The sequence below is a fragment of the Ailuropoda melanoleuca genome, chromosome 10 (genome assembly GCF_002007445.2).
Source record: "Ailuropoda melanoleuca isolate Jingjing chromosome 10, ASM200744v2, whole genome shotgun sequence".
Classification (NCBI taxonomy): domain Eukaryota; kingdom Metazoa; phylum Chordata; class Mammalia; order Carnivora; family Ursidae; genus Ailuropoda; species Ailuropoda melanoleuca.
The window spans coordinates 70,562,022-70,589,064 of NC_048227.1; the positions used below are offsets into that span (position 1 = coordinate 70,562,022).

The 27,043-nt window shown below is 38.1% G+C and overlaps 1 protein-coding gene across 4 annotated transcripts in view; it reads left to right on the plus strand.

Moving 5' to 3' along the window:
- Positions 1-27,043, plus strand: part of CLVS2 (clavesin 2) — an 83,911-nt gene that overhangs the window by 34,347 nt on the left and 22,521 nt on the right. For all 4 annotated transcript variants that reach the window (XM_034669078.1, XM_019800140.2, XM_002919689.4 and 1 more), the window contains exons 4-5: positions 18,073-18,183; positions 24,345-24,565. In XM_034669078.1, the coding sequence (XP_034524969.1) occupies positions 18,073-18,183; positions 24,345-24,565 (332 nt within the window). The remainder of the gene's footprint in view (positions 1-18,072; positions 18,184-24,344; positions 24,566-27,043) is intronic.

Genomic DNA, 27,043 nt, shown 5'->3' on the forward strand with positions numbered 1-27,043 from the left:
CCTTAGAGTTGTGTCTTTTCCTACTACATTTTTAAAATCTTTAGATGTATAACTTTGACTCAAGATTGTGGTTTATATTTTTCATGTTGGCATATTAATCTTTTTTATATTTTTTAAAGATTTTTTACTATTTGAGAGAGAGAGAGAGCATGCACACACAAGTGGGGGAAGGGGAAAGGGGAAAGGGAGAGAATCCTCAAGCAGACCCGGGCTGAGCACAGAGCCTGATGCGGGGCTGATCCCAGTACTCTGAGATCATGACCTGAGCTGAAATGAAGAGTTGGACGCTTAACCAACTTAGCCACCCAGGTTCCCCTTTTATTGTTTTAAAGGGACCATTTCAAACTAATATTAATTGGCTCATGAAATTAAAAGATTTAAAATGACAAGTTAATTTTTTAGCATTTTCTGGGTAAGGCATTGTTTCCTTAAAAATCTACTTTTATTTAACATTCAGAGAACAACATAGGGTTATATGTAGAAAATATTTTAAATTTACATCCTTGGGGCACCTGGGTGGCTCAGTTGGTTAAGTGTCTGCCTTTGGCTTAGGTCATGAACCCGGAGTCCTGGGATCAAACCCCATATCGGGCTCCCCGCTCAGTGGGGAGTCTGCTTCTCCCTCTGTCCCTCACCCTACTTGTGCTCACTTTCTCTTGCTCTCTCAAATAAATAAATAAAAATCTTAAAAAAAAATAAATTTACATCCTTAAATTTTTGTTCCTTTTTTTGTGCCAAATCTACATAGCAGCAATTAACATTAAATGTGGTGATGGTTGCACACAGCCACACTGGTGATAAAATTGCATAGAAGTACATATGTACACACTCACAAATGAGTACTTACAAAACCGATGTTATCTGAATAGGCTCTGTGGATTGTACCAATATCAAATTCCTGGTTTTGATGGTTTATTCTAATAAAGTATCTCATTGGGGTAGGCCAAGGGAAGGGTGCGTGGGATCTCCCTGTTCAGTTTTGCAACTTCCTATGAGTATATAAATATTTCGAAATTTAAAAAAATTTAGTAAATAGATAGATAAAGATACCATCTGAAAGCTGAAAAAAGTGAGCTATCACAGAGTCTAGGTCCTACCACCAGCATTGTGCCAATATATAGTAGAAACAGTAAATAACTGTTGAATGAGAATGAGGAGATAGTGTCTATTATCTCTTTTGATGAACACCATAGGATAATATTTAGAAAAGCATTTTTATTTTGAATTATTAAAAGAAATTGGATTTTTTGTTGTTTCATACTGGTTTTGATTTTATCTATATGACAAAATATTAGAGAGAAAAGCAAAAATCTTCAAGGTAAAATCCTCTTTGTTAACATTTATATGTAAAAGAATGTTTTGATGACTTTACCTAAATGCGGGGATTATTTCGTAAACCTTCAAATTGAACTTTCCTTTGGATACACACACACACACACACACACACACGAACATGAATACAGATAAGACCCATATTGAAGGAGTGGGAAGCAGATGGTAGGAAAAAAGGATTATCATCAAGGTCTGATCTAATGGCAAACTATATAGATGGGATTGGGAGAGTACAGAAGATAAGATGTAACTGTGTATTTTGTCTAAAAATTTCTAGAATCCACCTAAATTATAACTCACAGGTAAACCACGGTCTATTTTAAAAAGTAGAGTGAATTTTTAGAAAGTTGTATAAATCAACATAGCAGCCTAAATATGTCACATACTTCAATGTCTACAATGACAGGCCTTGCCCTAGCCAGATTCACATGCTATGTAAAACAGATATTTACCAGCTTTGTCACTAATTCAGAATTGCTGTGTTCACTTAGGTTTCAAGGATGGGTGAAGGCAAGGAATGTAATCTCTTTCTTATACTCATGAATTGCAGGGAGGAGGTCAAAGCTAGGGAGCTCTCTTAATCACACAAGCCCACATCCACACACAGCAATAGTTGGAAACATCTCTTTATTCAGAAAAATCTGTGTTTCTTTGAGATCTTACGCAACTTTATGGGGCGGGTTGGAAATTTTGTTTTTATATTTACATTCCATTACTGAGATTATGGAAAGAAAGATCGCAGATGTGTGTGGTTGCTCTGATGTGAATGCTTGATCAGATGGAGATGCTCACACATCTTGTTTTACAAATTGGCAGACCAGAAGCTAACATGAACTCTCCAATTACATTGCAAGATTCCAGAATGAATGGAGACCTCAAGTGCACAGTACTGCGATGGGAAGACAGTAAAGGCTAATCTTTGACATTGCTTTCCAGTGAAATACACCATGGGTCAAGGACTTGTTGAATATTACTTCCTAAGGAACTTTATTTGTAGGAAGACTTTACAGTAACGGGAAGGAAAACTTTAAGGAATAGCTCTGGATCATTATTATTTGCCAATAAAGTAACAGAGGATAAAGCAAAAGGAAAAATAATCTTTCGGAGGCCACATGAATTTCCTGGTGGTTTAATTAAAATATTCTCAAATTAACAAAAATTGCTAAGTAGCCACAGAATTTTGTGATCAACACAATAAGAGCAAAGTGAAATCTTTGAGGCACTGACTTAAAAATTCTTTTTGTAGTTAGGGTTACACTCATTAAGTATTTTTGAATTTTGGAGAGGGGATGATGATCCGGATCTGAACACTTGCTTCCTTCCTGTTGTAAAACTAACAAATAAGAGAAGGTAAATATTCCAAAATTAGCTAAACTGAGACATCATCTTCCTTACCCCCAGCCTTGCAGGAGGTATTCAGAGACTGAATGGGAATTCCTCATTAGCAGTCACGCAGAGGCATGAGCCCTAGTTGTGCTGTTTTTCATGTGTGCTTCTTTGAAGGACACGTGCCTGAAACATCTTTAGACTCTCTCAAGCTGTCTTTATTATCCACTGCCTCACAATCCATATGGACATCACACAGTCTTGGAAGGCAGTGGTAGAGCTAAAAGTGTTCTGGCAAATGACTGGAAAACATCATTCTGGCTTCAGTGACCTCTTCTCTCCAGCTCCTTTCTCAAGCCAGCTCCATGGTATTGGTCAGGAACTTAAATTAGGGAGAAAAATCTGCATTGTTTTTATTTTAATAGTATACAGATTACTGTAGCCTTTAAATGTAGTCAGGAATCTTAATTCTTTTGCTATTTCTGCTTTTCTATATCTTTACTTCAGTGTGAGCTGTCCAAGCTTCAGGATATCTTCACATGTACGGCTACTAACACTGAAATCTCAATATATCAAACTTCCTCTTAAATCTGATCCTTTTCTTCTGTTTCTAATACAATTAGTGGTGAACGAACCAAGATTAAAAAGTAGCAACCTACTTTCAGCCATTCTGTGGTAGTTCCTCTTTGCTTCTAACCGTTTGTTAAACTGTATCTTCCCCATATTTTTAAAATGTATAACTTGTTTACCTTTTATGGTTTCAGACCTTGATAGGACTCAAATTCAGGCTCTAGTTACCTATATATTGCTAATAGATTTGACTGCATGTCTCCATCTTCCTGAAATCAGGTAAAGCAGGACATTTTGCAAACGTTCATCAAACAAACTGGGCAAGTCAAAGCATCAAATCACCATTTTCTATTTTAAGAAATATGCATCAGAGACACCCATAACCCCTATTCCATCATTATCTCTAACAGTTCCCTAGTTGAACTCCAGCCCTATCCCATCCTTAACCCTCACCGCCTCCTCCCTGTTGCCCCCTCCCTGCTGTACATAGCTCTGATGAAGGACCCGGAAGATGGTGGCTCACACATTACTTGGTCATTTAAAAACTAATTAAACTAAAACTCTAGCTGTTTTTATTATTATTGTTTTTAACCTGAGATAAAATGTCTCCACAACAAAGTGGTTGCACTAAAACATAAATATTAAAATGTCAGATTTGCATAACAAACTACACACCACGGCTAGACTAATGTTCTGACAGCGCAACTGTAACATACCACTCTGTTCTCAGGAATGCCCAGTACAAGCCCTTTGGCAAGACAACCTGGACAGTCCAAGTAGACTCCACAGCTGTCTTCTTAGCCATGCTGCCAACATTTCCTCACACTTACCCTCAACTCCTGACAAATGCCCCTGGCAACTGTATCTTAAAGGTGGCCCAATCTTCCCGTCTCTGGTCCTACTGCTCCTTCTCTCCAGGACACTCTTACACGTGCCCCATTGCCTCATCCACAGCTACCAGATTCTCTTTGACACTCCAAAGTCTATTCCATAGACTACTTCTTTTGGGAGTACTTTCATCATCATTCTAATTTTTCTCTTCGGTCTCTGGCATCGTTTCTTTCCTTCAAACATAAACACACCTTGTGGAAATTATTTTTTCTTGATTTATGTTACTTATTCTCTTAACCAGTAGTATATAAATTCCTTCAAGTTAAGGCCTCTGCTTCATTCACATCCCCCTTACACTTCCCAGGCTAAAGTACTGTTCAACAAATATTAGCTAAATTCAGTAGATGCTTAGAGGGTTATATTGTTGTCTTTATGTTATTTTTTAAGTATACGATGTTTTTACCATTAGACATACTTACAAGTATGTGAGTGTGTGTGTATTGGTGTGTGGTACATGGTCATATAAGAACATTTGAAAAATATAAAATTTACAAAGCATAAAATAAAAGTCATCTATTATTCAGTTACACAGAATTAACCAGGCTAATAGTTTGATGTGTGTTTCTAAATCTTTCATATTCCTTTTTAAAATAAATTAATGCTTTTTCCAGATTTATTAACCTAGTATCATATTTTGATTATTTTCTGTCGTTTAGAATTCTTTAAAAATGTCATTTTAATTGCTCTTGAACACTATATATTATAAACACATTCTTCATTTATTCACTGTTTTGTCAAAGTAACTTTAATCCCAGTGTTTTCCTCATTACAAAATATGTATAAAACATTGTTGTACATAAAATTTTACTCTAATTAATGATGATTTCCTTATAATTGGTTTCTAGAACTGGGATTAGGGGACAAAAGGAGTGTATTTTGAGGTTTCTTTCAGGAATGTTTTACCAATTTATATTCCCTCAAAAGAATCTGATGGCTCCTGTCTTGCCAAACCCTTGCAGCATTGAGTTTCATCATTAAAAGCAATCTGGTCTAGTTTCACATGCCTGATGTAGGCAGGAGTGTCCTGAAATATCCACTTAAGGACTTCTGCCTAATTCTTTTTATAATTTGCTCTTCTCAATTTCTCCAGCCGAAGTTGTGCAGCTTAACTTCCCTTTGGCAATTTTGAATATGAGAATGTCAGCACTTCTGAATGTGTGTTACTAAAGTAGTTTAAAAGTCTAGAGAGAGACCTAATCCATTATTAATATACTGGCTGGGGTAATAGTAAGGTCTGTTGCAGTTGACTTATAGATTGGAGCCAGAGGCCTCAAGATACAGGTCACAGAAAGTTACTACATATTCTATTTTGATCAGAAATGGCACAATTATTTGTTACCCTTGCTATGCATTCACTTTTAATAGACGAGCCTGACTTAGGAACATGATGATGTAACAATTTTATAAGTTGGTAATTTTTACTTTGGGCTCTCTCCTGCTGTTACACTTGATTGAAATTGGTATTTCACGGATTGGGAAAAGGTGTGAGAATGGCTTTGTGTCATGTTCTCCCAGCTGTCTTGCCTCCTTTGTGTACCAGGCACACATCAGCAGCAACTAACTTAAATAAACCTTGTGTCTTCATGTTAAGGCTCTGTGGCTGTGATTCGCTTCAATCTGTTATCAATCTTCTCTGACAGAAAAAGTAACTGGGGAGAATACCACACTTAATTTTGCTCACAAAAGAAAGTTCTTCCCTCCCATTCAGTTATACGATGACTAAACATGATCCAATTAGTTTTCTGTGTTGGTTTTACTTTAAGAAATAGTTTTAGGTAGGAAGAGCTCTTTTGAGGAGGAATATTTTATATAATACCCCACTAAGTTGCCTCTAGACTCAGATATTCCTCTCTCCATGCAAAGTTGATGCCACTGAGTCACGAGTGTCATTTGAGAGTTTTATACAGGTTTAGGGATTTATCTAAACTGATAAACCAGCATTTGTGTTCCAGGGACCCTTGCAGGGTAAGGAGGGTCATGTTTGAAGCAAAGTTAGCCACCACCAACTGATTAGGTGAGCACAGGAAAAACAATAACAAAATAATGATTTGTTTAGAATTAGAGTACACTTAAGATTTTGAGATAGATTAGTCAGTTCTAGCCCACAAATTTCAGAGACCCTGACCATATAGTCATAGTGAACTCTAGGAGACTTTCTCTCCATAATAGTCCCTCTGTTCTATTTAGTAATTCTGTATATGTGGCAGGGATTCTTTTGCTGACAGAGGCGCATTTATCTTATGGGTAAGTAGATTTATCACTGGAACCTAGAATCCAAGAATGTATGGATTACTTCAATACATGTGTTCAAAACTAGCAGGAAAAGAAAGAAAAAATGGAATTACATTATGTTTTGTCTGTGGCAGCAGTGTTTAACAAGTTATTACGTTGTTATTTACAATATATTTGCATGTTGTTTACAAGTGATTGTTATGTTTACTTGTTATTTACAAATGATAATTTACTGGTCAAAAAGGAATTGGAGAAATTAAAAATTTAGAAATGATTGTCTGCATTAAGATTACCGCAATGACAAGGACATCACAAAACACTCATTTTCACTTGAGCAGATGATAATCATACGCTATCCTGGACGAGGAAAGGGTTAACTCCTTGCTTTTCTCTGGGCCTGTGGCTTTGTAAACTGGAGAAGCCCTTGACCACCACTGTGTTCTGAGTGACCTGAGAAGATTCCTCCTAGTATTTTTGAGTGAAAGTTAAAAGACTCAGTTAGTCCAAACAATAAATTCTGAATGTAGAATCATGAAAGCAATGCAATAAAATCCTTCTGCTTCAAAATGTTGACGTGAGACCTGAGCTTCCTACAGTGTATATCCACTCACAATTAAAGGTCGTGATTATTCAACACCTTAGAATCTTATGCAGGTTTCCTAGTAATTTGCGTTAAGAACATTCAGCCCTTCAGTAAGTCCCTCTATGCTTTCTTTTATGCACCCTATGAAGGAGAATATCAGACAACATCATTGTACACGGGCATCATTTCTAATTAAATTAAAAATTAAGTCAGAGAACACCCTCAGACAAAACTGAAAAAGAGCAAATCTAGCACATCTCTATAATGGGAACTGAATTTCATAAAAGGAGAGTGACAGAGCAAAAGAGACTTATTAGGAGTCACAGTGTCTGAAATCTTCATTAGCTAAATATTGACGTATATAGGATGGGGGAAAATGGCTCCTTTTTAAAAAGAAATGTCAGAAATGATATGTATTTGCCTTTGGGTAGAGCACATTCTGTTGATCACCCTTAAGAGAAATACATGTCGACACACTTATATTCATGATAGACAATTTAAACAATAACTGACATTTTGCCGAAGGTCTTAGAACAAACAGATGTTGTGTAAAGTATGCAAATGTAAATCTAGGGACATTAATTTTTAAATTAAAAAATTGAATCTATAGGGGTGCCTGGGTGGCCCAGTCGTTAAGCGTCTGCCTTCGGCTCAGGGCGTGATCCCGGCGTTGTGGGATCGAGCCCCACATCGGGTTCCTCTGCTGGGAGCCTGCTTCTTCCTCTCCCATTCCCCCTGCTCATGTTCCCTCTCTCGCTGGCTGTCTATCTCTGTCAAATAAATAAATTTAAAAAAAAAATAAAATAAAAAATATTGAATCTATAAAGTTATCTATATTTTAGTGCATATTTAGATTAGGATTTTAATATTTGGGAGGACAAAGTCATTTCAAAATACATTCATATCTTAAAAATGTTTGATTCTAAAAAGAATTTTTACCTCCAACACCGCATATTAATGGGACATTAATGTATAGTATTAATTACTGTCTTAAATGACCCCTCATGGTTAATCTATGTTTCTTAAAACACTTATTAAAATTAAGACATTGTTTTTTCTGAGGAATCATTAAAATTTAAGTCTGTAATTTATGTGCATTTTGTTTCAAAGATTGCTCATCAAATAGAAAATCTTGCTAAGTGCTTATTTTGAAATACAATGTGATATATCTTTGAAGGCTGACTTGTTTCCTCTAACAAGAATTGACTACTCATTTTTCAACCATTTAATTATTTTTTCTTTTTTCTCAAACTCCCAGTGTTAAGTAAACTTTAGAAAGTGTTAATAATTATTGTTTCCCTACATGTGGGAACAATTACCTATTTTGGTGAAATTTTGTTTCTACACAATTCTTTGCATCTAATCCAGTTCCTCTACTGTCTGCTTATCTGGATAGCATGAGGTTATAACAGGACGTTAGAAGTTAAGAGGTTGCAGGTGAAGCATCCTCCTGCATTTGTACAACCCCCGCTTAAAAACTTATCTCTGTACCAGGTCGAGAGCCTTTGTTTTCAATCTGTTAGTTGCATCCATTTACACATGGCTCATTACCAGTTATGAGGCAGGCATAGAAAAAGGCATTCCAATTAGCTGGTCATTAAATAGTTTCCTGGCTGTTTTCTCTCAATTTGGCAAAATACACTAGTTAGAACATTTTGGTAAAAATCCTTGTTTTCCTCATGAAAGCAATGGAATGACTTGCCTAGATCTGCCTGTCCAGTATTAATGAGACTACATAGATGTGATTACAGCTGTAGCTCCATTCTGTTTTAGTTCCAAACACTGCACAGAATACTAGAGGTGGGGAATGGAAGCAGGGCTTTGGAACTAGGAAAACATGATTTCCTTCAGAAATCTTAATCTTTTAGAAGATGGGTAAGGTGTGTATAGAAATAGCTTACACAACATTCTAAAAGATAGATATGAGTATACAAATGCTATTATACCAGCTAGAAAGAATAACTCCAAAAGACATATTTAGGAAAATATGGTGTGGTTAATATGTCAAGACACATCAGTTTTTTCTTTTCTTTTTTTTTCTTTCTCTTCTCTTTTCTCTTTTTCTTTTTTTGCCATATCCTGATTTCATTAGATTGACTAAGAGAACTCTTTAATAAAATTTTCTGAAATCTCTATTAACAGAACTCTTAAATGAGGTTTTCCTACAACCATCCAGAATACTAAATCTGTATTCTCCACATTGGCAACATTTCACTAGGTTTTCTTGCATTTCCACTCCATTCTCTTCAATATTCTGGGCTGCATTTTAGATCTGCCCTTCCGAGGGATGACTTCCCCATCTTCCTTCCCTTCTTCCTAACACTTCTTTGTAAAGCAGACCAATCTTAAGTTTAATCATATCTGAAGGAAACTAATATTGATGCAATCTACGGAACTAGTAGTACCAACTGCTGTAATAGTCACCTTCTACTTTCTATACCTAGGCATACTTTTAAAGAGCATGATATTATTACATATGTTTTATACCTATGAAGCATTGGAAAAATTATTCTCATAATTCCAGACTTTTATATAGAATTTCATGTCATCTGTATAAAACTTAACTGAAAAAAAATTAGAAGCATCCCCTAAGATTGCTTTTGTCTCTGTTGGTAAGGTTATGAGTAACTTTTTTGTGTTATATTTTTTTGATGTTCAAAATTTCTACAATAATTATGTCCAATAACTATACTAAAATCATCATAAAAGAATAGTACAATATTTTTAATCTTAGTATAATTTTAGGGATAGAGCTATGAAATTAAAAGTGTAGTTTCTAGGTGTTGTATGCTACGACTTATTATATGCCCTTTGCCATAGTGCATATAGTAGTTGAAATTATATGCTTCAAAAAAGTGCAGTCAAGGTATAAAAGAAAAACAAACATTAAAAAAAGGCTAACAGGGATGTCACTGTGGTGCAATCACTTAACCATCTGACTCTTGGTTTCGGCTCAGGTTGTGATCTCAGGGTCATGAGGTTGAGCCCTGCACTGGGCTCTGAGCTCAGTGGGGAGTCTGCTTGGGAGTCTCTCTCCCTCTCCCTCTGCCCTCCCTTTCTCTCTAGAATAAATAAATGAATAAATCTTTAAAAAGGCCAATTAATTTAATTTGAATGAGTGAGTTACACATACAATTTTTGCCTATGTTTATGCTGAGGTCACTTCTTAACACTCTTGATCATTTTAGGAACCCTAGGCAGTCTTGTGAAACAAGACCAAAGTTGTGTTTTTAATTCTCATAAAAAACTTCATTTTGTTCATTTAGGGCTGCAAAATTGTACCTTGATTGTACCAGAAATTATATTGATTTATGTTGTTCTCAAATCTGACAATTTACTTGTAATAGTATTATCCTAACACATAATTTTGGTATTTCACCAAAATCAATGAAAGAATTGAATGATATATTAATAATTCATTCTCCAATTTTTCTTCTTGAATAGCTAGACCTCTGAAACAATTTTTGCTAGAAATATATGACTAACTTACCTATGTATATTTGATATAGATACATATATTTATCTCTCTATGGGGTGTCCATAGTGCAATATCTATAGTGTCTTTACAGTTTATATGCCAAGGAGGACAAGGTAGAGGTTTTGCTTTGATTGTTGGCAGTAGCAATGAACTTTTAAGGAAACTCATGTATTGCATAAAGGGAATACTTCCAAATCTATCTTCTCCCAAAGAAAGATATTTACTTGAGTATATGGTCAACAGAGGCTTGGAGAGATGTTGAATTCCACTAGAGCTTTGGTAGGCCAAGTTTCCATTAACTCAAGTGTTCAGTCAAGACAATCTGTACATCCAGCACAAAGTGTACCACTCAAGAAGAACACGAATCGAAGCAGGTGAATTGCCAGAAATTTTTAAAAGGTAGAAATTCTATTAACTTTCTTCCACCCGTCTTGGCTGTACTATCATTAATTGCAAGGTACATCATACTTCATCGTCTCCAATGAAGAGCATTGCGGACAGCGGAGTCAATGATCAGCATATTGCATGTTGTTCTTCCCTTCCCTTCCCTTCCCTTCCCTTCCCTTCCCTTCCCTTCCCTTCCCTTCCCTTCCCTTCCTTTCCCTTCTTTCTTCTCTTCTCTTCTCTTCTCTTCTCTTCTCTTCTCTTCTCTTCCATTCTGTTTAAGATTTATTTGCAAGAGAGAGAAGGAAAGAGAGAGAAAGAGAGAGAAAGGAGAGAGAGAGAGTGCATGAGAGTGCACAGGAGCAGGGGGGAGGGGCAGAAGGGAGAGGGAGAAGCAGAATCTCCACTGAGCAGGGCAGCCTGATGTGGGGCTTGATTCCAGGACCCCGAGATCATGACCAAAGGCAGATGCTTATATGACTGAGCCACCCCGGCACCCCTGTAAGCTGTTATTTTAATTATTATTTTGTACTATGTAGTGTTTTAGGACCAAACAAGTTCCCATTAAACCACATTATAAAATTACCTCCATGGTCATTTCCATATGTGTAAAGTAAAAATTGATATTTGATATGGTAGACCAGTACTTAGGAGGTGTGCTCAATGACTAACAGCTATGGTTGGCCATTAACAGTTGTATTAAATGTTTCCATTTTGCAGATAAGGAAATTGTGGCTCAGTTTACTTAAATAGTTTACTTAAGTGATAAATACCAGAATCTATTCTATTCAAGAAACATTCACCTAGCTCTGCTCTGGAACGTAAACACACACACACACACACACACACACACACACACACACAAGTTTTCAAAATGTTGAGAATGTGAAGATGAATCACACACAGTCTGGATCTGAGTTCAGTGCACAAAACAGAAATCTCTCTGGGTAGTTCAAAGACAAATGGATTTAAATACAGGGAGCTCCTGCTTTAAAACCTCATTGGAAACATAGGAGGAATTACAGTGTCATTAGGGGACTGTGTCTGTTTTCTTGATTTTGAGTTTCCAAACCTGCAGATGTGATCCAGAGGTCAAGAAGATGCTGTCTCCATCCTCTCACTACTGCCATCCCAGTAGCCTCTCACTTAGTGATACCTAGAAATTAGAAGGTAGTATTCAGACACTGCCACAAAGAGTTGCCCCCCTGGAGTTTGCCTAGCAGCTGCCACTGCAGCAAAATAATGTGACTGTGGCCTCCAGCTGGTCCTTTAAATCTTGGTCATATGCCTCTCATTGACATAACTCTCTTATTTAGAATCCCAGCTATAAGATTCTTATGATGAGACTCCCATCCCCTGCCCTATCAGGTGGGGCATGAAGTGGGTGGAAATGGTTGCAGGCCCAGCACCAATAGACCATATAAAGCACACAATCAAGCACTCAAAGAGCTCACAGTTTAATTGTGGAGGCAAACAAATGAAGAGACAATTTCAGGATCATATGGCAAGTGCGGTGAGAAACTTAGGCACTGTGTTCATGATGGCAGAAAGTGGACTTTCAAGGGAGAGCAAGGCATGGAAAAGTGAGAGAAGGGATCAAGAAGAGTTTCCTGGAGATGGTGTCACCTGAGCTAGGTCTTAAAAGATCAACTTGAGAAGACAATGTGAAAAGGGAGCGGAAGCCATGCAGGCACATGGGAGAGAACAAAGTCAACAAGCCATAAAACTGCACGTGGACATCAACAGACATGAAGAGGGTGCAGGGAAGTGACGTGGTGCCAAGCAGGGGAGTGGACACAGTGCATCTGGGGTGTTCCCAGGATCGTGAGAGTGAATATAAAAATAGGAATCTATGCAGAACTGAGGATCTAAATATTGCAGGGCTTGGGGCATGATTGGAGGTGAGAGGATCAGACTTCTGGTTTCTAGTTCTGCTTGTAAGAAGCTTGGAAGATGCCACTTTGTCCTAACAACAGATAAACAACTGGACAGACTGAAAAATCAACAACTCTTCTTAGATTCACAGAGAGGTGAGGTAACAAGGATAACCACTGTCACCAAGACTGGAGGGACAGACAGATGAACACAGGGAGTCTTGGCTTACTGAAGCAGAGATTCATAAGGGGAAACAAAGCATGGTGGGAACCAATGTCGGGGCAGGACATCGTGAAGCTTAAATGACAAATTGCTGGAGGCTCATTGGGAATGAGGCTGAGAGTTAAAAATTCCAGGGGTCCCAGTCATAGGCGGCCCTCCACACTTTTGTGAGATTTACTTCCAGGAGCTGGACCAGGTTTTCAGTGAATATTAGAGAAAAATCCCCTTGTGTTTCTGTCAGAGGGAAAGGAAAAGAAGCCATTTTGAAATATGCAGAGCATTCTGTTGCTGCTGTTGTTGTTGTTTTTCTCCAAGTTTTTACTTAAATTCCACTTAGTTCACATACAGTGTATTATTAGTTTCAGGTATAGAATTTAGTAATTCAACAGTTACATACAACACCTGGTGCTCATCACAAGTGCCCTCCTCTGTTCTTAACAGGGCCTGCCCACAGAGGAAACTAGTAACCAGAGCCTAATCTCCTCGGGTATTATTAGAACCTAACTGGCCTAGAGGTAGGAAGATACTCAACTCTAGCCTTCCACATGGGAGAAGGGAAATACCCAATTCTAGGCTACCTCTCCCACCTAAGGGAAGAAAAAAAAAACTGAGAAACACTTGGGAGTTCACAGTCCAGAGGCACAGACTCACTAAAAGACCAAGACCTAATCGTGGGACTGTGGAACACTTCCCCCCACCACACCTCACCACTGCATTACAGTTGGCCGATTTACAGAAGTTCCTTTTATCTGGTACATCATGTCTGGCTATCAAGAAAAAAATTATAAAGCATACTAAAAAAAGTCAAAAAACACAACCTGAAGAGACAGAGTGAGCATCAGAACCAGACATGGCAGGGATTTTAGAATTATCAGACTGGGGATTTTAAACAACTTTAATTGATATGCTAACCTCTCTAATGGATAAAGTAGACAACATGCAAAAACAGATGGACAGTATAAACAGAGAGATGGAAAGTCTAAGAAAGAAAAAGAAGATATCTAGAGATCAGAAACACTGTAATGGAAATGAATGCCTTTTTTGGACTTAGTAGACTGGACATGACTAAAGAAAGAATCTCTGAGCTTGAGAATATATGAATAGAAACTTCCAAAACTGAAAAGCAAAAAGAAAGAACACTGAACAAAAAGCTGGAACAGAGTATCCAAGGACTGGAGGACAGCTTCAGAAGACATAACATGTGAGTCATTGTAATAACACAAGGAGAAGAGAAAGGAAGGAAACATGGGCATCACAGTGAGGAGAAGGAAGGAATCAAAGATTATATTGTCCTTGTTTTGGACTTTGATGACTGATAGGTGGCCCTGAATCTGAATTTTAACCTAGATGAATTTCATTGCAAAGTTGGTGCTTTCCCTTCTCTTTCCTCCTGTCTCAACTGTGATTTGGTGCTGATCAAGTCATTCTTTACATAGAGATATAGCCAAGAAAGCCCACGAACTCATGTGTAAGTTTTGTGTGTATGTGTGCATATTCATTTTTTAATAGAAGATGCATGGTCTTCACGTGATTGTCAGTTTAAAAATCACTGAGCTAGGACATTTAGCTTCACAACTTGATAGCTGATGTTTGTTCAGTTTTCTTCTGGAGATTAAATGCCCATTAGGGAGTGTTTTTTAAAAGCATTCTAAGTAGTTCTGCTTCAGGTAGCACACAAGATCTTCTTGAAGATCTTCCTGCCATGAAACACAGAGGTGTTAGATAAATCACAACAAAAATATTTTCAGATTCTTGGCTGAACTCCAGGGCACATGAGAGAAGTCACCACCCCTCACCTGCCCTTGAACCCTGAGGCAAGAACACAAAGCCTTCTGGAAAAACAAAACAAAACAAAAAACAGGAGAATAAGTGAAGCCTAAGTGGTTTTGGAGGCAAGTGTTGACTGTGGGAACCTACAGCTTTAGAGGGTAATGATTGCCTGGGGCCTGGGGTGGGCAGAAGCCAAGACCAGGTTTGCATACATTGAGGGCAAATGGGGGACTAAATTGAGACTGCAATCCTCCAGGTGCTACACCCTTAGAAAAGGTTTGTGCTAAGAAAATCCCTGCTGGCTAGGAAAACTTTAGATAAATCTTTCTGCCTCTGCCATAAGCAGGTGGAAAAATAATAGTAATAATAAGATTATTATTAATAATAATGATAATAGTCTCCTCTGATAATCTGATACCATAATTATCTCCTATGAGTTTGAGATTTGAATACGCACTCTACAATCAGAGAAATCCCAAAATGGGAAATTAAATTAAAGTGAAACCAGGTTGATAGCACCTAGTAGGAGCTGATGCAGACCTTATCTGGAGAAAGTCATCCTCAAGCCGGCTACTTCACGATTCCCGATCATTAATGTTAACCAAATATGAGTTCACCATAAACAGGATACCATAAACAATGTCAGCAGAGACAGCAGCCAAATTCAGGTGCTCAAGGACTAAGAAACAAAACACCTTTGTATTAAATGGTTATGTTATTAAATAATGTTTCTAATGGTGGAATTAAAATAAGCAAAGACCAATTAACTAGGGAATTAAAGTTATATGATAATCTATCTCATAACCCATAAATTGGCAAAAATTAAACAGATTGACAATACCAAGTGCAGCATGTGAAACCAATACCAAGTGTGGTATATGCTGGAACTTTCCTTATTGCTGGGGGAAGGAGGGGTGTAAGTTGATATAAGTGCGTTACCAATCACGTAAAGGTGAAGTATTACACTCTATGACTCAATGTTAACACTTTAGCGGTATACCCCACGCATACACTTGAACATGCCCAAGAGAAATGTCCAAGAATGTAGTCTGCAGAACAGCAGTGCCGGTGATGGGAAAGCAGACAAAATATTTGGAAAACAACATGCACTGACAAGAGAAAATAAATTATGATGTACCGTACAATAGCAGACTATACAACATTGACAACGAACTACATCTACACATGTATAAAACTCAAACAGGAGGAACCTCAAAGACAATATAATGTGACAACAGAAGAATACATTCAGTATGATGACATATTTATAAAGTTTAAGTACTTAGAAAACCTAACAGTATATTTTAGGGGTGTATGTAAATATATTCAGAAAAAATGTAAGCTATAAAAATGAATAAAATATACAAACTATAAAGAAATAACAAGTAAAATATATTTATACATTTATAATATTTATAAAATAAAAGCAAGAGGATTACGATATGAAATTTTAAAATGTGGGAGAGGGTCAGAGAATATGGATACAGTTAACTCCAAGGTTACCAACCGTGTTCTATTCCTTAAGTTGAGTGGAGGGCACATGGATGTGTATCTTAGCATTCTCTTTATGGAATATACACTATTTTCTTTTTTATATATATACTCTTTTCTTTTTTATGTATAAAAATGTCATGACTTAAAAAATACTATGTCTGCATTTCTATCTGATTCATTTCTATTATTCTAATAACCTCTGGAGGAATGAAAAATACATGTTTATGAATGAAGTAAGGCACTGACATAAAAGGAGACATTTTTTCCCATTAATTAATTAATTAATTTTTTAAGTATTGTTGTCTTTTTGTGGTGTGTTACTCTCAGAGGTAGAAATTGCTTTGCAAAAACAAAAGTGCTTATTGGCTCTGAAAATCAACATAGAAAACCATGACTTAATCATTAATGCTCCTAAGTGTTCCCCCAAAACTAAAACATTTTAATGGGGTTATGCCGTGCATGTTTTTGACTAGGCAATCTTATATGAGAAAAAGTTGAAATTTAAAAAATGCATCTGTGATTATCGCAGTTCCTTTTCTTTTCCCTTGTTCCCATTCATGCTCGAAATAGAATCCAGAAGAATGCCAGTTATGATACCTCTTGAGAGACACCTCTAGTGGAGTTTGTTTATTTTGTTTTGAAATAAGACTTTCGTAGCCAGTTCAATGTGGGATTTTGAACTAGTAGCAACAATCAGGCCATGCATGTGGAATCCGTAGCATACTCAAGTGATGTCAGATGTTGGAATTCATTCAGTTGAAGGATTTCCTTCATAGCAGAGAGTGAAGTGGGAGGCACCTGTTTAGTCGCAGACAGGAGGAAAACGCCTCTCTACATCACGCCAGATGCAAACCTTACACAAGTGAGCTCTTGCTGAAGAGGAAGCCGGCTTTACGATAGGCCCCTTTTCTTCCTGTGGGGTGAGCTCAGAGGGTTTTGACTTAATTTAACCTGGCAAAATGCAACCCCACGTTTCTTACACTACAACATGAAGTTGTTATTTTGCTTACGCATGTTCCCCCACCTCCTTTTTTTTTTTTTAAAGATTTTATTTATTTATTTGACAGAGATAGAGACAGCCAGCGAGAGAGGGAACACAAGCAGGGGGAGTGGGAGAGGAAGAAGCAGGCTCATCGCGGAGAAGCCTGATGAGGGGCTCGATCCCATAACGCTGGGATCACGCCCTAAGCCGAAGGCAGACACCCAGGCGCCCCAACCCCCCCCTCCTTTTTTATGGCTGAAATAAGGGAAGGACTTCATTATAATGAAGTCGATAAAATAAGATAGAATAAAGTGAGTTTTTTTTTTAAGATTTTATTTATTCATTTTGAGAGAGAGAGACAGAGAGCCTTCTGAGCCTAGAGCCCAATTGCGGGGCTCGATTCCAGAACCCTGGGACCATGACCTGAGGTGAAGGCAGATGCTTAATCATCTGAGCCACTCAGGCGCCCCCCCCAGTGAGTTTTGATATATGACAGTGCTCACATTGTAGATGACCATAGTGAAATTTTTAAAAATATTTTAATTTAAATACACTTTAATATAAATAATTTAAATAAAACACTTACCTAACATAGATTCGGTATTTGACAGATCCCTAATGTCTTTTCTTGGCCTATAATGACTGTTAACATTTTGTAGGCTGAAAATGTGGCACTTCCTAAAAATGCTGAGTTCTTATCAACAAACTGCTCTTGAGAAGGATTTGCTTTATTACGTATTGTTTCAGTTTAGGTCTGAAAGTTACGATGTTTCATGCGGTAAGTTTCTTCCTTCTTTCTTAGTCATTTTAACTATACAAATCTTTTCATTTAAGTGTGTGGAATAACAAATGTATATCCCACGTGACCTTCCTCAAGCCTTCTCAATATACTAAAGCATGTGTTGATTTTCTCCCCACTCCATGTTCCTCTAGGATAGTTTCCCAGCGCGATTTGGAGGAATTCATTTTGTCAATCAACCATGGTATATCCACGCCCTGTACACCGTGATCCGGCCGTTTCTAAAGGAGAAGACTCGGAAAAGGGTATTTGTTTGTTTCTTTGTGTTTTATTCTTTCTCCTCCCACATTCAATGAATTATACTGCCTAATGTGTATATAATATTGGCTGTGGTCAAATGTGCCTCTATATTGCATATAAATATTCAACATACAAGACATTTAAAAATTCTTGAAGACCTTATGATTAATTCTGATCGGTGTATGTGTGAAAGAAATACTTAAAATCCTGCTCGTCTACTTTCCTACAAATTGGGAGAACATTTCAGTACATTCATTATATATTAAAGCCTCAATTTAAAAGTAAAAAAAAAAAATTGTGCCATGTTACTAGATTGTTATTAGTACACTTAATTCCAAGTAATATCTAGAGAAAAGTTATAACTTTTTAAGCTGATATATGAATGCTAGTTATTTCACGATATGTATCACATTGAATATAGTGAATTTTGTAATATCTAATAGAACTTTGTAGTGATTGTCATGATCAGTCACACATTTCAGAAAGAATGCTGATGTGTAGAAATAATATTTCTTTAAATGGCGAGTCATTTGAGTTCTAAGATTGATATTCATCTAACAATGAGGATATTCAAAGCACATACAACAAAATAATCATTTTTTTCTGTGAACAAGGCAATTTATATAAAGCATTTAGCACGGTGCATGGTACATGGCAAATGCTGAACACATTTATTGTTGTTATTAGGAATATGGATTTTAAAATGCATTTTAATGCCCTTTATTTCATTTTATCCTCCAAAAGTCTCTGAAGCGTACATTTAGTAAGCCTTATCTCTTATTTCAGAGCTGAGAAAACTAAGTCTTAAGATGGGTAAGGAACTTGCTTACTCATTTACACAGCTGTAGAGTTGTAGAGCTAATGTATGAATCCAAATATCTCCAGATTTAGAGCTATTTTTACCACCGCACTGTGACCAATTTCCAAATGATTAGTTCCAAAGTAAAATATACTTTGCTTCTAAATGTGTATTGAAGGTAATTTTCCATGTTTCTCCATGAATGAGAAGGCACTTCAGGTATTTCTGAGCAGTGTTGTAGAGGCCTCATTGTGAGCATAGAGGAGAAGTAATTGGTAAGTATGTGTTTGTATCAAACATTGAACAGAAGGTCTTCTGAATATGAATGTGTTGAAAATGTTCCGGTAGTATAGGAGGAAGGCTTCTGTAAACAATTGCAATTTGTATCAGGAATTGTTTCTACCGGTGAGAATCAAATTAATTTACATGTTAGAATTCAGAAAACTGTGTTGATGTGCTTCACAAAATAACACTTTCAAACTTTATGAAGAGATGATCAGGTGATCCGAAACACCTGCTGGGCTTTTAGTACGTATCATACTAGGGGAGGCTTCTGTAGTATTCTCTCTATGCCACATGCTGTTCTAAGTACTTTACATATGTTAACTCATTTAGTCCTTACAAGATGGCTCTAAGGGAAGCATTGTTATTTTTCTCCTTCTATAGGTGGGAAAATGAGGCACAGAAGGTTAAGCAAATTGCTCTAAATCACAGCCAGGAGGTAGTAGAGCTGAATATGTGGATTTATTGGGAAGACAGTTTCAGACAGAGGACATAGCAAAGACAAAGGCCCTCAGGTAGAAACATGGTAAACAGGTAGTAACTTGGCAAACAGCAAGAAGGTGCAGAAAGCTGGAGCAGAATGAGCTGCTGAGGAGGGTAATAGACGACGGGATAGAAGGGAAGATGGTGTGCCAGATCCATTGCAAGGGTCTGGGCTTTTAGTCAGAGTGAAATGAGATATATTTGAAAGACTGAATACGCGGGTGACTTGTTCTGAGAACAGTGTTCTGCTCTGTTGAAAAAGACGAAGGAGGATCAAGTCTAACCCCAAGTTCCAGGTTGGGGGTTATTTGATTGAATTGAATAATTTTGACAATGCCTAGAAAAATTCATGGCTAGCATTATTCTAGATGGAAGTGAGGTGTCTGAGCTTTACCATTTTAATTAAAACTACATGACTTGTAAACATTGTAAAAAAATCTTGTAAAAATCTTGTAAAAAAAAGAGAAAGCAGTTATAGGTTAAAACACTTTTGATTTCTACTTATATAATCAATATAAAGTGCAAAGCTATTATGTTTCTTTACAGGTATTCCAAGTGATTCAGCATCATAATATTACTCAAACACTGTATACCTCAGATGCTATAAATCTGTGCTCTGAAAAACTGGCAAAAGAATAATTGTGAATCTTCCATCACAAAAAGGAAACACCTGGTTCTTTATTTATTTTATTATTTTTTTAATTAAATGAAATCTGACTTTGAGTCTCCAATATACTGGACTGATGGGAATATCAACTCTGGGTGGTATAGGTGTCCCTTCTTCTCAAAATCTCATCAGTATTTGGAATCTTTAATGCAGAGCCAAACTTCCCATCCAGTATGGCCACTTCTGACATCCTCACTATTCAACCTAGTATTAGTTCCTTGAATTAAGGTCTCTTTCTGCTTCCAAGTTGTCTGTGAAAAAAATAGCATCTTTGCTAAAGCTGGAACCCAATGCCTAGGCTTCAACCTCCACGCACTCTTCAGGTATTTCAGGGCTGTGGTCTTGCCATTCCCAAGAGCTGACAAGAAACAGGCTTCCCCACTGATTGGTTCAACTTTCTACCTGTTCCTCAATATGGTGGACTCTCTCTTCCATTCCTTGCTAATTCCCAAACATATTTCACTTTTCTCCCTTCCACTCAGGTCACCTATCATTATCTCTTTAATGGGACAGTGTAGGGAAATAAAATAAAAGTATTATTTAGGCTAATTCTTAGAATAGTAAGGTACTCTGAGGCAAGGGAGCCCACAAGGACAAGACTTCTTGCATGAAATGGTGGAAGGGAAAAAATGTAAGGAGAAAAGAACAGCAAAACTTTAATAAATGGAAGGCTTACAGAATATGGGAGGATAAACCATGGGAATATCTAAAGGCAAAAATCTTCAGACAGAAGAAGCATCCACTGCAAAAGTCCTGAGACAAACGTGTACATGGTGTGTTTCAACAGGGAGGAAGTCGTAGATGTGTTCAAAGAAGGAGTTTATGGAGGACCTTACAGGATTTACTCTAAGAAAAAGGAGAAGCCAATGGAAAATTGTGAGCAGAATAACATGATCTGACTAACGTTGTGACATGGTCATTCTGGCTTCTGTGTTGAGAACAGAGTGTAGGTGGCAAGAGTGGAAGTGGGGAGAGCGATTAGAAAGTTAGTGTAGTAATACAGTTTGTAGGATGATGGTTTGACTTAGGGTTGTAGGGGTGGAATTCATCAGATGTTCAAATTCATGATATATTTTGAATGAAGAACCAGAAGGATTTACTGACAACTTAGAGAGGAATTAAGGATGAGTCAAAGGTTTTAGCCTGAGAAGCTAGAATCAGTCATACCAATAACTGACATTGAAAACAGGAAGGAGCTGATTTGGGGAAGAAAGCTGTTAGTTCAGTTTTGGACATATTAAGTTCGAGGTGCCCATTGACGTCTAAAGTGGAGATGTCAAGTAGAGAGAGGAAATAGCAATCTGAAGTTCAAAGGAATGGTTTGGGTGCAAAATCTAAATGTTCAGGGTGTGAACAGTATTTAGGACCCTAGACTGAATGAGATCACCAAGGAATAAGTACACTTAGAGAAGAGAATAAATCCAAGAACTGAAGCCTGGAGCTCTGTGACATTAAGATGTTGGGGTGATGAGGAATCATCAGCAAAAGAGACTGAAAGAAAGCATCTGTCAAAGTAGGAGAAAATCAAGAGATCCTGGGAATAAATGTTGCAAGGACGAGAGTCATTTATATCCGATGCTGCTGAGAGTTCAAGAAAAATAAGGGCTGAGAATTGGACACTGAATTTAGCAACGTGAAAGAGCCTGAGAAGAACTATCTTAATGTTATAGTGGGTAGCAAAGCCTGTTTGGACTGGATTCAGGAAAAATGGGACTAGAGTATTTGGACAGTGAAACAACTCTTTTGATGAGTTTTGTAATAAAGGGAAGGAGAGAAATAGGATAATAACTGGAAGTAGAAGTCTGGCCGAGAGAGGTTTTGTGCATCTGTTTGAGGGGGGATGGGAAGAGAGAGGTTGGCGAATTTGTCCTCTGTTGGGAAAGTTCCCCAGCCAGAGGAAATTTGATGATGTGAGAGAGACAGAAGAGAATTGCTTGATCAATATAACCGAGCAGAGGAGAGAGGATGGCTTCTAGTGCACAGGTGGAGAGGTTGGCCTTTGTAGAGTTTATCTTTCCATTGTACTAGGAGCAGAGGCACAGCATATGGACACAGATGCTGGTGGGTGGGTCTCATCTGGTTGCCCTATTTTTCAGTGGAAGAGGAAACAAGGCCAAAGCTGAAAGTGATGTTGAGGGAGGAGGTAGCAGAATGTTAGCAAAGAGAGAGGAAGTAGTGTGCTAGGATTTCATTTGCTTCTCTAAGGATTTATTATAATGACTCGTGCATGACTTGAGGAGGTTTCTTACATGAAGAAACACATCTAATGAAATAAGGTTGCGTAACTAATAAAGTAAGAGTTTCAGGTTCTAAAACTTAACCCCCCCCCGCCAAATTATTTTGATTTCTTATGAGAAGAGCTTAAGTATGTGTTGAGGGGGGTGTAGGGGGGCTGTTGTGCTCTGCAAAGAGGAGTGGGAAGGTGTAAAGTTTGCAGTTAACCTAATGTGCTTTGGAGCAGACGTCACCTTCCACCTCTGTCGGCTCCATATCAGGTAGTTCAGGCAGCTGTTTGCTCTGCCTACTTTGGCCAGTGACCTGCTCTCATCTGTTTTTACTGGTCTATAATCTGTTGAAATTACTTGTTGATTTATAGTTCCCATCCCTATAATTTTGTTGGATGTCATAGACTAGTTTTTCTTTGTTTTCCTATATATTTACTTCAGTGGACTCTAAAATTACAGAAAGCAGAGGTACTTATGTTAGCCTGTTCATCATAAACCTGAAGTATGAGTCACTTAGAAACTATGAGTGACTATTTCTAAGTTACTTATAAACTGTAATCCTTAAACAAATATTATGTAAATTATATCAGATGGCACAAATGCTCTTTCAGAGAAGATCAATCTACAGTTTTGAGATTGAAATAAAAGAAAAGAGGTAGCAATTTATGGAGAAACAAATCTTGAGTATGTACCTTGAAAATTTTTTCAGTTTAAAGATTTATTTATTTATGAGAGAGAGAGAGTGAGAGCGAGCGGGGGGGGGGGCAGAGGGAGAAGGAGAGAGTGAATCCCAAGCAAACTCCATGATGAGCGAGGAACCCAACATGGGGCTCAATCACAGGACCCTAAGACCACGACCTCGACGTGGGGCTCAATCACATGACCCTAAAATCACGACCTAAGCCAAAAACAAGAGTCCAACATTCAACAGGTTGACCTACCCAGGTGCCCCAATAATTTTTTAGTTTAAAAAAATGTTCTAGGTAATACCAATAATTAATGTATACATACAGCTTTACATTTTCACTCCATTATTCCATTTATATTTGAACAATAAGCATGGAATCCTCCAGTAGAGAAGATGCTGGCAACATTATAGAACATAAGTCCTTTGGGATGTGAACCTTCACTCAACCTTTCATTATGATGATGCTAATCTGCTTTTATTTACATCACACACTTTGCATTACAAAGCAGTGATTTAGTGGTTATAGTGCTCTTATTTTTATTGATGATAAAAGAGAAAACCATACTGGTAACAGCTTTTGAGCTTAATAACTTGGATGGGCTCTATAGTTGATGTGTCCCTTATGAGAATGGTGTATTTTAACAGCATTCATTAGGCACATCATGAGCTTTGCACAACTAACATCAAGATGATGTATAGATCAATAAGCCCATTGGATTCTGCTCATGTCCTCAACTATAAAGTAGGAAACCAAATTTCAGGTTCCAGCTCTTTAACCCAACCACTATCTGACTTTCTAGAAACTACTTACGATTCCTATGCCTCAGGATTTTTATATGAAATATTAGGATAATAGTACCATCCCTGTCTGTTTCACAGAGTTGATGAAGGACTTAAATATTTTAACAGACATGGAAAACTCTCATTTTTGCTTTTCCTAGCCTCACTCCCTCCTCCTAGCATTTGGATAGTATTTATTCTCCTGTGTGTGTTTCTCCTCACCCTTCTTCTTGCATTTGTAGATATTTTTGCATGGTAACAACCTGAACAGTCTACACCAACTAATTCATCCTGAGATCTTGCCTTCTGAGTTTGGAGGGATGCTGCCCCCTTATGACATGGGAACATGGGCAAGAACACTGCTAGACCACGAGTATGACGATGACAGTGAATACAACGTAGACTCCTACAGCATGCCTGTGAAGGAGGTGGAAAAGGAACTCTCCCCCAAGTCCATGAAGAGGTATGCTGGAGGGGGGTGGGAAGTGGGCTGCAACCAGTGTGGGGATGCCCCCAGTGAATTCCAGGGCTTATACTTTTGGGGAGTATATATTCAGTGGGATTTTAAATCCTTTTATGCCCCCATGATTAGACATCCGGGAATTTTGAGTCAAAGATAAAGTCATTCAAGGCAATGTCAACTCAGCTTTGTTCCATGGTCACAGACAATCTAACAAGGCTGTTCGGGGACCCTAAATCCAGAGCTTTTTCAAACTGTACCCCCAGAGTTCTGGGGGAGCGCCTTAGGCCGAGCAGGTGGGGTGGGGACAGTGCCCATCTCCACAATGAGAACAACTCTCCTTCTATCTAAGCAATTTACTGGACTTTTGTATAAGATTTCATTTGAAGAAAGGAATCCATGACAAAGTCACACACACAAGCGCGCGTGTGCTCACGGATACATTTCAAATATTACATTTAAAATTTATATTCTCTCTTTAGTATCCCTGCCCTGTTTCTGATTTAAAGGTCTAGCCCTTCCTGGGACAAAACATTCTGTTTTCCTACAGCTTTACACTTTATAAAGTTCATTCTTGAGTGAGATTCTGATTCCTTGCTTTGACTCTCATGGTACTTTTATGCCTATTTTCTTTCAGTCAGTGCAGGTTTATTGAAACATGCTCTGTAATAGGCACTTCCTAGGTGTTTTGGATTCACTGTGAATATACACACGTCCAACCATAGTTTAGTGGTGATGGAGGATGGGGAGTTGCTGAACATGCCCAAATACATAGCTGCCTCTGAGTTTGCCTTCTGCTGCAAACCAGAAGTTACCTAATTCTCAGGCTTCCCCAGGCCACAGCAACCCAGAGTTCACTTGGATAACAGTAATGAATATTATTTCTCTGTTCATTTCCCATCACAGAAATATAAGAACCACAGCCCCTGCAAGTCTTTTCACCTAGCTCAGGGAGGACCAAGGCGCTGCCCCTGTCATCCCTCACACTGTCCTTCATCTTTCTCTGATGAAAACCTATGGTCCTTTGGTCAGAGTTGTGTTCACACAGGGGTATCGCTGTTCTCAGAGGCGGGACTTCTTGTGCTGCTGCTGCTGTTGTTGCTACTGTTGTTGGTGTGTGTGATGTCCTCCTCTCCCCACGCTGCTCAACAATGCCTTGGAGAGAAAGGAAAGGCTGGAGACACCTCCAGCTTTAATTTCTCCACCAATCAACAAGCTTAGGTGTAAGCCAAGTCTGGACTTCTCAACTCCTTTCTCTTAAAACAGGGTTTCTTACTGTGATTCTATGCTCCCCTATCAAATCGGTCCATGGATGGGCTCTCAGAGGTAGACTGTTAAGTGCTAAACGTTATATTCAAAAGTATATGTGTATGTGTGTCCAGGCATCGACATTTTGTGCATTTTTCTGGAGGAAAGGCATATATTTCATCAAATTCTCAAAAAAGTTTTCTAAAACAAGCAAACAAAAAATTAAAAGCCAGTTGTCTAAGAATAACTTCCTTCTTCTTTTTCTTTCTTTTTTTTTTTTAAAGATTTTTATTTATTTATTTGACAGAGAGGGAGAGAGAAAGAAAGCAGGGGGAGGGGCAGAGGGAAAAGCAGGCTCCCACCAAACAGGGAGCCTGATGTGGGACGTGATCCCAGGATCCTGGGATCATGACCTGAGCCAAAAGCAGGCACTTAACCGACTGAGCCACCCAGGTGCCCCAGAATAACTTCCTTCTAATAAAAATAATAATTCTAATTGTTGTTGCAATCTGCCATTTACTATGTAGTTATCATGAGTCAGGCCTTTTCTAGGTATCTTTTTCGTAACATTAATATATTTTATCCTCACAGCAACCCTGTTAAACAGATGTTCTGTCCTCAAAGTCACATAGTCTATATGTAGTGGACTGGGGCTCCAGTCCATGAGGTATAGAGTCTAACATGTTGTTGACGTAAACCTTCCTTGTCTACCCTCTGAGACAACATGATGTAGGGCTGTCACTCTGGAATTGAGTTACATAAGGATTTGGAAACAGCTGTCATAGGTGATCCCTGGTCATTGCCTTTACCAGCTAACGATGCTAATTTCCTTCAACCACTTCCGTGACATGTTCACTAATGTGGTGCCCTCCTTGGAGCACATATCTCTCCATATCCTCCACATCCTGGGTGTATCCTATCACCTGCAGTCTGCGTGCCTGTACTCTTCCCAAACTTCCTACCTGGTGTCTTTGCCTCTACCCTTACCCTGCTCCCCGGGCTCCCACTTATTATCCACATGGCAATCTAAAAGATCTTTTAAAATCTAAGTCAGATCATTTCACTTCTATGCTTTCATATTTTTAATGACTGCTGATTATATGGTGAATAAAATCAATTCTGTAACGTGGCTTGCAAGTGCTATATGATCTGATCCTGCCCCCCCTCACCCTTCTAGGTGTATCCCACCTTCTCTCTCCTCCCTCGCTTTCAGCCACAATACCCTTCTTTCTG